The 12750-nt window shown below is 42.2% G+C and overlaps 1 protein-coding gene across 1 annotated transcript; it reads right to left on the minus strand.

The window, feature by feature from the left end:
* Nucleotides 1–1328: 1328 nt before the first annotated feature.
* LOC125019051 (NLR family CARD domain-containing protein 3-like) lies at nucleotides 1329–10902 on the minus strand. Its single transcript, XM_047603551.1, has 4 exons — nucleotides 10735–10902; nucleotides 2086–3506; nucleotides 1681–2010; nucleotides 1329–1472 (listed from the first exon to the last, which is right to left on the minus strand). The coding sequence occupies exons 1-4, from the start codon at nucleotides 10900–10902 to the stop codon at nucleotides 1412–1414; spliced, it is 1980 nt and encodes a 659-aa protein (XP_047459507.1). The 3' UTR covers nucleotides 1329–1411.
* Between the last annotated feature and the right edge of the window lie 1848 nt (nucleotides 10903–12750).

Here is a 12750-nt window from a genome sequence, read left to right on the forward strand (position 1 = left end):
CTTTACAAGCAGTACACATCGTTACAACACAAACAGTTACATAAAAATCAATTTGGAATCAATTGAAAAGTACAAGTGCAAGTAAACAATCACATGTGTGTCATCTTCACCACGTACACACTTAAACTCATACATGCGCACCAACTCACACACATGCACACACACAGCTCAGCAGAACGCTGTTGAAAAAAAGGTTTTTAATCTGTTTTTAAAGATGGCTACTGATGTAAATGTCTAACTGTGTCAGGCAAGGTGTTCCATGTTTGTGGAGCATATCCACTAAAAGCTGCCTCCCCTTCTTTGGATCTGGTGCGAGGGATGAGTAAATGGCCACTGTCTGTTGACGCGAAGGTTCTTGCTGGGGTGTAAGTGGATTGAGCATATCTGTGATGTACTGAGGTGCTAGAACCATGTAGTGCTTTATAAACCAGACATATTTTCAAATTGATTCTTGTTCTAACAGGTAACCATGCAAAAGATTTTAACAAAAACGGGTGTGATGTGTTGATCTTTTTTCAGTCAGAATACGTGCAAGCTCATTTTGAATTAGTTGTAACCTCTGAATGAATTCGGAGTCCAGTGAATAAATCATACAGTATCTAATCTACTTTAAATACTGGATTCATTTTTCCAATCTGATTGTTAACCAAAAGACCCCTCAATTTTGGATATTTTTGAGATGTTAAAAAAATGATCTTGTAATGTGATTGATATGACTTCTTGAAATTTAGATTGCATGTCGATAATTACGCCCAGATTCCTTGCTTCAGTTTTGCTTTCAGTAGAGAGAGAGAGGTTGAGATGTGCTGTGATTTTTCCAGTCTCTGAGCCTGTGCTCTAAAGATGAGTATTTCCTGTTTTGTCTTTTGTTTAGTTGTAAAAAGTTTTCCTGACATCCATTGATAATATCTTTGATGCGCTTGGACACTCCAGCGCAGGTCGAGGACCTGGAGCTGACCAACATATATAGTCAAAGATTCATAGTAATGATTTTGTTATTAAAGAAAGAAGCAAATTGATCACATTTTTCTGAGGAAAACATTTCAGAGGGATGGTGGATGGTGGGTTAACAAGTCTGTCAACAGTGGAGAAAAGCACTTTTTTTCTTTTTTTTTTTTTACTATTATTGATATTTTCATTGATAATTTTAGAGAAGAATGATTGTCTAGCTTGTTTGGTTGCTTTGTTAAAGTCATTCAGTTTATTCTTATAAATGTCATTGTGAACCTGAAGTCTTGTTTTTCTCGCACTTCCTCCTCCTGCCTGACACACTTTCTCTTGTAAGCATCTGATGCCCACTGTGATCCATTAGTTTACGGAGGCTCATGTTGATCTTAACAAGCTTTAGATAGATGTAGATGTGGAGCCACTTCACTGACTTCAGGATTATTCTGTACTCTAGAAACAGCCTTCAATATCCTCTCATCATTGTAACGTGAGGCCTCAGAGGCTGCTTCAGCTGAACTAACAAACTGATGGAGAGAATAATAAGACAGAGGAACAGAAAGAAAAGAGAACTAGAAGAACAGCTTTACACAGCTGGAGAACATCTGGCTGTAAATACAACTGACTAATGTTTGCAGAGAACAAGTGGAACACTGAAGAAGAATGAGAACGTCAGAAGAACTAAACTACTAATCTCCACTGATTGATTCTGTTAATGATCACATCAGGACTCACCGAAACGTTCTGCAGTTCCTCACAGCTGGGATCAGTCTCCGTCGTCCCTCCTTTGATGTTTTGTACTGATCCAGGTTCAACTCATCCAGAACCTTCTCTGACATCTGCAGCATGTAGGCCAGAGCTGAGCAGTGGATCTCAGAGAGATACTTCTCTGATCTGTTCTCTGACTTCAGGAACTCTTGGATCTCCTGATGAACTGAGAGGTCGTTCATCTCCATCAGACAGTGGAAGATGTTGATGCTTCTGTCAGGAGACATTTTATCAGTGTTCATCTTCTTCAGGTTGTTGATGGTTCTCTGGATGATTTCTGGATGGTTCTCTGTCTGACTCAGCAGACAGAGAAAAAGTGTCCAATTGGACCCTCTCAGACCCAGCAGACCTCCCAAGAGTCTCCGGTTGGACCCTCTCTGACCCAGCAGACCTCCTAAGAGCCTCTGGTTGGACTCCAGAGAGAGGCCATGAAGGAAGCGAACTAACAGGTCCAGGTGACCATTTTTACTCTCCAGGGATTTAATCATGACTCTCTTCAGAAACTCATCCAGAGGTGAGTTATTGTAGTTTCTTCCCAGGAAGTCCTGCAGCTTCTTTGTCGTCTTCCTGTTGGTGTAACAGTGGATCATGTAGACTGCAGCCAGAAACTCCTGAACGCTCAGATGGACGAAGCAGAACACCTTGTCCTGGTAGAGGCCTCTCTCCTCTTTAAAGATCTGTGTGAACACTCCTGAGTACACTGAGGCTGCTGTGATATCGATGCCACACTCTGTCAGGTCTGATTCATAGAAGATCAGGTTTCCTTTCAGCAGCTGATCAAAAGCCAGTTTTCCCAGAGACTCAATCATCTTCCTGCTCTCTGGACTCCAGTGTGGATCTGTCTCAACTCCTCCGTCATACTTGACCTTCTTGACTTTGGCCTGAACCACCAGGAAGTGGATGTACATCTCAGTCAGGGTCTTGGGCAGCTCTCCTCCCTCTCTGGTTTCCAACACATCCTCCAGAACTGTAGCAGTGATCCAGCAGAAGACTGGGATGTGACACATGATGTGGAGGCTTCGTGATGTCTTGATGTGGGAGATGATGCTGCTGGCCTGCTCCTCATCTCTGAACCTCTTCCTGAAGTACTCCTCCTTCTGGGGGTCAGTGAACCCTCTGACCTCTGTCACCATGTCAACACACTCAGGAGGGATCTGATTGGCTGCTGCAGGTCGTGTGGTTATCCAGAGGCGAGCAGAGGGAAGCAGTTTCCCCGTGATGAGGTTTGTCAGCAGCACATCCACTGAGGTGGACTCTGTAACATCAGTCAGGATCTTATTGTTGTGGAAGTCCAGAGGAAGTCGACACTCATCCAGACCGTCAAAGATGAACACAACCTGGAAGTCTTCAAAGCTGCAGATTCCTGCTTCTTTGGTTTCAGTGAAGAAGTGATGAACAAGTTCCACCAAGCTGAACTTTCTCCCTTTCACCACATTCAGCTCTCTGAAAGTCAATGGAAATATGAAGAGGATGTCCTGGTTGGCTTTGTCTTCAGCCCAGTCCAGAGTGAACTTCTGTGTTAAGACTGTTTTCCCAATGCCAGCCACTCCCTTTGTCATCACTCTTCTGATTGGTCCATGTCTTCCAGGTGAGGCTTTAAAGAGGTCTTCTTGTCTAATACTTGTTTCTGCTCTGTGTGGTTTCCTGGATGCTGTTTCAATCCGTCTGACCTCATGTTCATCATTGACCTCTGCAGTCCCTCCCTCTGTGATGTAGAGCTCTGTGTATATCTCATTCAGAAGGGTTGAGTTTCCAGCTTTAGCAATCCCCTCAAACACACACTGGAACTTCTCCTTCAGACCAGATTTAACTTTACGTTGACAATGTCCTGAATGAAGAAACAACAAACAAGATGAATAAATAAACTCTCCAGTAAATATTCCAACATGTCATTGCTCTAAAGAATGAGTGTGTGAATATATCTTGGTTCATCTCTTGAGACATTAGTAAATGTCTCATTTCTCCAACAGCTTCAATGTTTAGAGAAATCCTCTTACTGCTCTGCAGACAGTCAGCCAGCTCCTCCTGCTTCATTCTCCTCAGGAAGTTCACTGTCATCTTCAGGAATAAATCTCTGCTACTCCTCCTCTGCTCTTCATCCTCACCCTCCAACACCTCCTCATCCTCCCTCTGACTCTCTGAGCATTCTGAGTAATCTGGAGTTACAGACTTCTGGATCTTCTTCAGCTCCTTCTTCACAAAAGTCATGATGTTGTCCTCCAGCAGCTGGAACAGAAGACCATATGAATGACACAAGCAGACTGAAACCATGGAGACAAACATCAGATCCATGTTGGACACACTGACAATCAACTGGTCTACAAAGAGCAGCATGGACATGATGGAAAGTAGTTGTTGTACATGTACAGACCAGAAAGATGGAGTCCAGCTGTGTCTGATGCTGCTGGGTAGACTGACCACTGAGAACCTCTGAGCTCTGCTGGTGGACTCTGTGGACCAATCATCAACAATAAGCTATCATCCATTAGAAGATTGAAGACACTACTCTGCTTCAAATATCCACTTATTGATCACCTCTTCTAAGGCTGTGTTTTCCCAACTACTGCTATGAACACAAGAAAGAAATATTCATGTTTTTCTAAGGTTCAACAGCTTCCAGAGACACAACGTTCGTTATTCTTCATCAGACAAGTTCATTTAGTTTATAGCTTCAAAACATTCAAACAACGTCCTCTTCCTCTGCATCTCTGTTTGCTCCCGCCCTGTTTTAAGTGTTTTAAGAAGTGTAAACCGAAGAAAAGTCCTGGAGCTGATCATATTAGTGGTTGTGATGAGCAGCTTGGTCCTATTTTTAACTTTATTTTTAACATGTCTCTTGTGTAGAAGGTGCCATCTTTATGGAAGCAGTCTGTCCTGGTGCCCATTACCAAAACAAATAATCTCACCAAACTCAATGATTTCCAGCCAGTGGCATTAACCTCCATGGCTATGAAACAATTTGAAAACTGGTTAAAGCTGAAATAGTCATGAAAACTGAGCATCTACTGGACACCCTCCAATTCACATATAGAGTTACCAGAGGCGTACAGACGCCACAGCTACCTTTATCTTCTATATAAGAACCATGCTAGACTGCTTTTTGTGGACTTTTCATCAGCTTTCAACATGATCCTCATTTATCTCTATAGATTAAAGTCTGATCTTTTACAGACATTAAAACACACCCTGTTGTACGACCGACTGACTGGTGGTTAGTTACAGAACATTCTGCAGAATCTGGTGCCTGATTCATCAGGTGGAAGGAGTCAACAACTTACCTCTGACTTTGTTTAAAGTTATGAATAATGTCCTTGGACCGGTCGCTCTTAAAGGACACACAGCTGGGTTCAGGTCCAGGTTCATTCCTGTGAACAATGATGAGAGTCATGGACAGTTTAGACTCAGACATTTACTCCTCTGTGTTAATGTGATGCCACTTTAACACGTTTCTGTCCTGTATGAATGAACATCCTGGTCACTTGTGAACAAAGGCCGTCTTCCTACATGATACAGGAGTGACAGTCACTTCATACAATATTAGCTTTAGCCTTGTAGCATGTAGAAACAGTGACTTGGTTTTCAACAACACTTCAGGTCTTTATCCTCCTCGTAGATCTTTTTACTGAATTGTCAGATAATCTGTTAGTAAAGATATTGATATTTCCTCCCCAAGGAAACAAATCATCAAGACACCAAGACATGTTACTTTACCTCTTCCTCCTCTTTGGAGCAGGTCCACGTTCTCCTTTAAAATCAATCTCAATGTGTTTCGACCGGTCGCTCTTCAAGGACACACAGCTGGGTCCAGGTCCAGGTCCAGGTCCAGGTTCCTCCAGTCTGTCTTTACTCTGGTCCATGCTGTCGGGATGTGGTATCGATCCAGAAATGTTGATACTTCTGATCTAGACGTGTGTCTTTCAGAATCAATCTTCACATCAAAATATCGATTCTAAGTCTGTTTTCACAAGAAATATTATTATTATTATTATTATTATTATTATTATTATTATTATCATCATTATTATCATTATCATCATTATTATTATTATCATTATTATTATTATTATCATTATTATTATTATCTGTAATCAGTTCTAAAAAAGTAGAAGAGAGAGAGGAAGTGCAGGGAAATGCCCCCACACCTGAGACAGAGCTATTATCAGCTGGGAGGATAAAAGTACTTAGTTACTTTCAGCTCTTCACGTTACAAAAGCAGATCAAACTTCTACAGACAGTTTCAAAATAAAAGCCCGACTGTGTCCTCGATGAAAAGATGAAGGAAAGAAAATGACCTTCAATCATATTCATGCACCGAGTGACACAAACGGACCAGAGACACAAAATGGAGGATGAGTTTGATCCAGACTCTTTCCTTTTCAGCTGTGACTGAGTTTAACGTGAACTATGGAGCGGCAGATTTCTGCTGGAACTGAGCTGATGATGAAGAAAACACCACAACTGCTTCATTACCTTCAGATGGAGAAAAAGATCTGCGACACGACCCTGGAGAAAGAGAAAGTAAAGTCAAACCAGGAAACTCGTCGTGTTGCCAGATACAGCTGATGGTTTCCAGCCCAGTGAGTGCTGTTCAACAACCACCAGAATATTAGTTTGGTTTCAAATCAGCATCACATGTTATTAGAAAACCAGACGAAATCATCCTGAACCAGAACAGAGTTTGTTCACGACTGTATTTTTAGCCGCAAAATAAAATTCAAACCTGTCAGATTTTACCTGTAAACGCCCGATCTGGCAACACAAACTCGGAGTCACACCTGTACAAAGTCAAAGCGAGTGACGCAATGACGCGATTCACGTCCGTTCATAGTGTAAACAGTGGAGACAAGACGCGAGGGACATGAGTGAAATGGACACACTGCTCACCACCAGGGGGCAGCAACAGAGCCGTTTATTCAGATATTATTATCTCTATAAACAGCTCTGAGATGAAGTCTCAACAATATCTACGGAGGAGGACATTATTTTATTGTGAGTCGTCTTGATTTATTTAAAGCTTTACTTAGTTTTCGTCTTTAACCCTTTGATGCACAACGTCAAAAGTGACCTGAGATTTTTCCTCCTATATCTTTGCAATAATTTCATTTTATCATTCAGTATTCCAGGTATTCCTCAATGAACTTGTTTTTGATCCAAAAACATGCTTATTCTCTTTTTTCCCTTTTTACTTTTTGAATAAACCCCCTTTGAGTCACTGCCCTTCTAATGCACAACATGGTTCAAAAATAACCCGTATTCATTTTCAGTGTTATTTTATGTATGGCTGAGTGTTTCTATGATATATCTTAGAAATGAACTTATCTTATCATTTACTGTCCCAGTTATACAGTAAATATCTTGTTTACCACAAATCTCTTTATTTTCCATTCTTGCTTCATGAACAAACAAAACCTTTTGTATTTCTACATCAAGTTTCCAAAGCCACACATTTACTGCTCTATTTGGCCTGAAACTGAGACACGGTTCAGACATTTCACAGCTCAGCATAGCTCCCTTTGCACATCTACTGTAAGTTTTTTTCCATTATTCTAATGTTAAATTGATTGGATTCAAAGACAACATGGCCATGGTGAGTTCTATCCAGAGGAAGGGGAAGGCTATTGTCCTCCTGAGCACGATGCATGATGACAAAGCAGTGGATGACAAGATGGAGATGCATGGAGTGCATGCCCACACTCTAAAAGCACATCACTGAGGCAGTGGGAAGATCACAGCAACCACCCCGCCACCAGAAGACACCAGACAGAAGGGCCAAAGGAAGAGGAAGAGGTGTGAAGAGGTCTGACCAGTTTCCAAAGTCAGAAAAGTCCAGGCCTTTGTTCAGAGAGTACACTTAGCACATTTAGTGATCATCTGAGAAAAATCAGGACGGCAATTTGTGCACTAGTGACGTGTTCAGTTCAATTTTATTTTATTTATACAGCGCCAATAACAATACAAACTGTCTGAAGACACTTTACACAAACTGTCCTGAAACCTCCAGAGCAGCATGAAGGAAAAACCCTTTAACAGGAAAAACCTTGAGCAGAACCAGCTCATATGGAGGAACCATCTGTCTAAGGCCAGAAACAGAGAAGATAGAGAGACAAGAAGAGCAGGAGCAACAAGACAAACTAACTGCTGTCATCTTCAGGTGATTCTTACTATGTTTGGTCATATTTCACCAGTGTACAGTTGTTAAACTACTGACTCAGTTCAGATCAACAGCCACATTTAAGACAAAAGTATTACATAGAAAGTATTTGGTCTCAGTATTGACTTGTTCTGAAACTAATTATCATAGAATTCATTTTTATTCATTTTAAATCACAGTTTCATGAATCGGTCATTTTTGACCCATGTGTGTAAACTTGATGTAGTAACATAGCAACGATTTTATGAAAGGAAAAATGGAAATAATGATAATAATGATTCAGTGATAAAATAAATTACTTTCAAAAGTAAGAACAAAGAAAACCTCAGCATCAAATATGCTAAGAAATGAATGCGGGTCATTTTTGAGCCATGTTGTGCTTTAGAAGGGGTGAGCATATGTTGTGTATCAGATGGTTAATTCTAAAGAAGTGAAAAGGGAAAGAGATAAGTTTTACCTTCACCTGCTCATTATCAGACACTAGACTTTGGTTTTCTTTCAGCTTTTAAATTTATTTCTCTTATGTTTGAAATAAATAAATCCCATTCAGTTCAATTAAGTTTGGGTTCAATCAGGAAAAACACAGGAATATTTTTTCTTGGCCAATAAGACGCAGTAGAGACGGTGGGACACCACCTTGTTGTTTATGTGTCCTACTGAGTTTGTCCCTCACATTTACTTCCAGTCTTTTCTGACACTTTCTTGGCTCTTTCCCATCGCGACAGTAATTTCTATCCACACATTCTCTGTGTCAGTCTTGTATGAGAGTAGGGATTTGAAGTGGGTGCACCCATAGTCAGAATAAAGAGGAAACGCCGCCATCTTGGACCGGTCTAAACTCAGCCTCCAGCTGCAGCTACTACGGTACTGAAGCACTGGACCGGAGCACTGTGCAGCTTCTCCTGGAAAATCAGCGGAGCCAACAAAACAGGACACAAGGAATTACTTCTCACAAGGAAGACTGAACATCTCTATTGGTGGTTGATTCAATAGTTACTGTCCTGTAATAACCTGTTCAATCAGGGACTAATTAGGCCCAACTCATGTTCAGTGCTAGTTCTAAAAGTTAAATGTGTGAAACTGTAGAAATCATGTATCTATAACACAGATGTAGATTACAGCTGACATCATGAATGGCCTTGTAGAAATAAGCCTAGTGTGACTGGTGTAACACTGAGCAGAGTATTTTCCACAGGGAGGCACAGACAGTATCCATCTCTAACTATGATACAGGTGCAGCCAGGATCACTTGGATGTGAAGTGTTGGCGCAGTCACAAAGAGCTGGAATAGCGGCTACACAGCACATCAAGAGAGACGACACAACTGAGTTTAAATTAGAAAAAACCTTTCCTGTCATTCCCCTTTTCTGTGCATGGTTGAAGGAGATTGGTTCGCATCCACACTCCACTCAGTCCTGCACTGAAAAGTCCCCTTAAGTCACATAAACCAGCACGGGTGTGAACAACCACCGCATCAACTCGCCACCCGCATCTATTTAAACTCCGTCACTTTGCTTCGTCTCCATTGGCTCGGCGAGAGAAGCTATGCTTCCTGTATTACAACCTGCCCCTCACTGACTTCAAGTATTAGACACTGACTGACTGACAGCATGTTCTTTATTTAGATTGGTTTATTTATTTTATTTATTCATTGGAAGTTCTGCTACATTATTTAATTTTTATTTATGTTAATTGTCATTTTAAAAAAGTCTGTTCAATGTTGAAAGTCTTAAATAATTCAATAATTCATAATTGGTTTCAGGAAGCATCTGTCTGTACCACTGTCACTGTGACTGTACTATTACATAATCATATCGCTGCAAAATCTATGCACAATCGGCCTGTTTTCATTCCAGCTCAAAAACTCACTATATCGGTTGCACATCGGCTGTCGGTGATTGCACCTCCTCTGATATCGTTATCGGGCCAAAAAATCCCTATCGCTCGGACACTAGTATTAATGAATATGTTATTGTAGCATAGACAGACTTAGGGACAGGTTCAGGTGCCGTTGAGGCAGGTACAACCAGGAAACAGGGAACTATAAAAAACATAGAAATCTTTATTATTTCTTCACAACTAAAATACACTGAGCACATAGAGGCACAACTGGCGTCTCAGTAACTGCAACTTCAAACAAAACAAAATGACCCCATATACAACACATCACATAGAATTCAACTTAAGCCTACAACACAAATCAAAAATAAACATCCAAAACCCACCAGTTAATCTGCAGATCCATAGTCCGGCCATGGTTAACTGCCTTACCGTTACCTCAGCGCTCCCAAATCCATCCCCTTGTCTGGCTCTCTCCTCTAACAGAAAACCCTGCCTTCTAAATCCTGGCACCACAACCTCCAGCAGAGAGTCCTCCGAATCAGCCGTTCCCCAGGGGGTAAGAGGATCCACCACAGCTGGCAACCCCCATTTCTGGCCCTGCAGCTAACACAAACTCGGAATTCATTCCGACGTAGATTACGTTGTGCTTTGAGTTGTCAACCGTACTGACGCTCAAACTCTGGAGAACACTGGCCGCAAAACATCCACCTTGAGTGTAACTCAACAGGAACTCCATACAGCTGAATCCAGGGCCTTAGCAACTGTTACTCCCCTCTGACCTCGGGTCAACACTGCAACTGTAAATTTGGAGAACACATTGGAAAAACCCCAAACATTCTCCTGCCCATCTGACGCCGGCTCCAGCACCGTGAAATCCATTGCAACCACTTCCAGCAGCCTAAAAGCCAACAAACATCCCGGCCATTAACATCGGCCTCGAACTTCGAATGGTTGTATGCATGTAAGTAAGCATCTCTCTGTGCAGTGCTGCAGGGTTAATCAGCCCTTCCTTCTGACCCACAGCTTACGATACAGCACTCCTCCAGTGTTTGAGCAGGGGAACCCCCCGCAAACGGGGACCCGTGTAGTTGCAATTGCGCCATCAGCGTCTCGTTCTGGGCCTTTAAGGCCGCCATTGCCTCATCCTCTTCCACCCTCTCCTTAAGGGCCTGTACTTCAGCCTGCAGATCCTCCATTTCCAGTACAGTACCAGTATAAAACAGGGCTTGGTTCAAACTGCCTAACGCAGCTAGCCATCACGGGTCGTCTGGTCTTCATGAGCCCCACTGCCTTGGTCTAGGCCCTACTGCCCCCCCTAAGTCTTTGCCCCAAGCACTGAGTCCAACTAATCTATTCCTACACCATTTTCTTTAATAAAATCTTTAATACTCGGCTACATTCTAATTATAAGTATTATTATTGATATTTGTGTCACTGAATCTGTAGTAAATTGCATAAAAGTAAAAACCATGTGAGAGAGTGAGTGCAGGGAAATGCCCCCACAACTGAGACAGAGCTATTATCAGCTGAGAGTTTTTTTAAATTTATGTTTTCAATCGTGTTGATCAATCTTATCAGTTGTTGGACTTCACCCTTTGCTCTCTCTCTCTCTCTCTCTCATATACTTTGTTGTAGGAGGTGACACATCATTGTAGAATCCAGGAAATGATTGGGGGGACGACCTAAACCGAGTCTGAACCGTGGCAAAATGATCATATTCATTTTGCGGTTTACTTTGGAAATCTTATTTTACATCACCTTTTTTGGGAGCCTCACAAACAAAGAGGTCCATGGACATGATTTATTTTCTATATCTCAATAAATGTTTTCTAAATAGCAAAATGTACTTAGTCTTCCCCCTTTGAAGAATAAACGACCACGAATTCTAACAGGGGTTAAAAGTCCTTTAAAAGTACAACCGCTTCACGTTACAAAAGCAGATCAAACTTCTACAGACAGTTTCAAAATAAAAGCCCGACTGTGTCCTCGATGAAAAGATGAAGGAAAGAAAATCACCTTCAATCATATTCATGCACCGAGTGACACAAACGGACCAGAGACACAAAATGATCCAGACTCTTACCTTTCAGCTGTGACTGAGTTTAACGTGAACTATGGAGCGGCAGATTTCTGCTGGAACTGAGCTGATGATGAAGAAAACACCACAAACTGCTTCATTACCTTCAGATGGAGAAAAGGATCTGCGACACGACCCTGGAGAAAGAGAAAGTACAAAGTACGTTTTATCTTTATTACCGAGTTCGATAATAAACTTGGTCGGGGCAAAGTGCGGCAATGAAACCATGAACACACAGACGGCTCTGGAAAAGGGGACAGAATGTCCTCACAGCCGCCTCACTCTGGGCTCCTGCATGTGTCCCGGGACCAGGCTAAAAGCTGGTGGCATAAATGGACAGATTGTAAAAGTGAAGGCAGGGTCACAAGATCTGGCTTTGTTAAGGGTCCTCAATGAAAACTTCAAACCAATACACAAGCAAACAAGAGCTTTTATGGCCGTTCCATTCACACCCTTCTCATGCTTTTCATCTGTGTCCTGTAAAGAAGTGAACAGGGTCAGGGAGAACGGTTAGATAAGACAGCAGTAGCGCTTAATCTGTACTTGATATAACACATTCCCAGCATCATATCAGTGGGTGGAGATAGACTGTTAGATAAACAGACAGACAAATGACCCCCCACCACCCCCCTGATGGACATTAGTGCTTAGAGACAAGCCTGTGATCTTTGATATTGCCAGGGGCCAGTCAGTCCAGGGCCGGCGTTCAAGAGGCCACTTTAACAGGGACAGGAACCAGTCAGTCAGGGGCCACTCATCCAGGAACCAGTGTACCAGTCAGTCAGGGGCCACTCATCCAGGAACCAGTGTACCAGTCAGTCAGGGGCCACTCATCCAGGAACCAGTGTACCAGTCAGTCAGGGGCCACTCATCCAGGAACCAGTCAGTCAGGGGTCACTCATCCAGGAACCAGTGTAGCAGTCAGTCAGGGGCCACTCATCCAGGAACCAGTGTACCAGTCAGTCAG

Source organism: Mugil cephalus, chromosome 13, assembly GCF_022458985.1.
Source record: "Mugil cephalus isolate CIBA_MC_2020 chromosome 13, CIBA_Mcephalus_1.1, whole genome shotgun sequence".
Classification (NCBI taxonomy): Eukaryota; Metazoa; Chordata; class Actinopteri; order Mugiliformes; family Mugilidae; genus Mugil; species Mugil cephalus.

Bases quoted from the DNA above. Each gene is read 5' to 3' on its own strand.
- LOC125019051 (XM_047603551.1), bottom strand. From the start codon at position 10,902: ATGGAGGATCTGCAGGCTGAAGTACAGGCCCTTAAGGAGAGGGTGGAA. The intron at 2,011-2,085 runs GTCCAACCGGAG...CTGTCTGCTGAG, and splicing joins GGTCTGCTGGGTCAGAGAGG to TCAGACAGAGAACCATCCAG. The intron at 1,473-1,680 runs GTGAGTCCTGAT...TCTCTCCATCAG, and splicing joins AGGAACTGCAGAACGTTTCG to TTTGTTAGTTCAGCTGAAGC.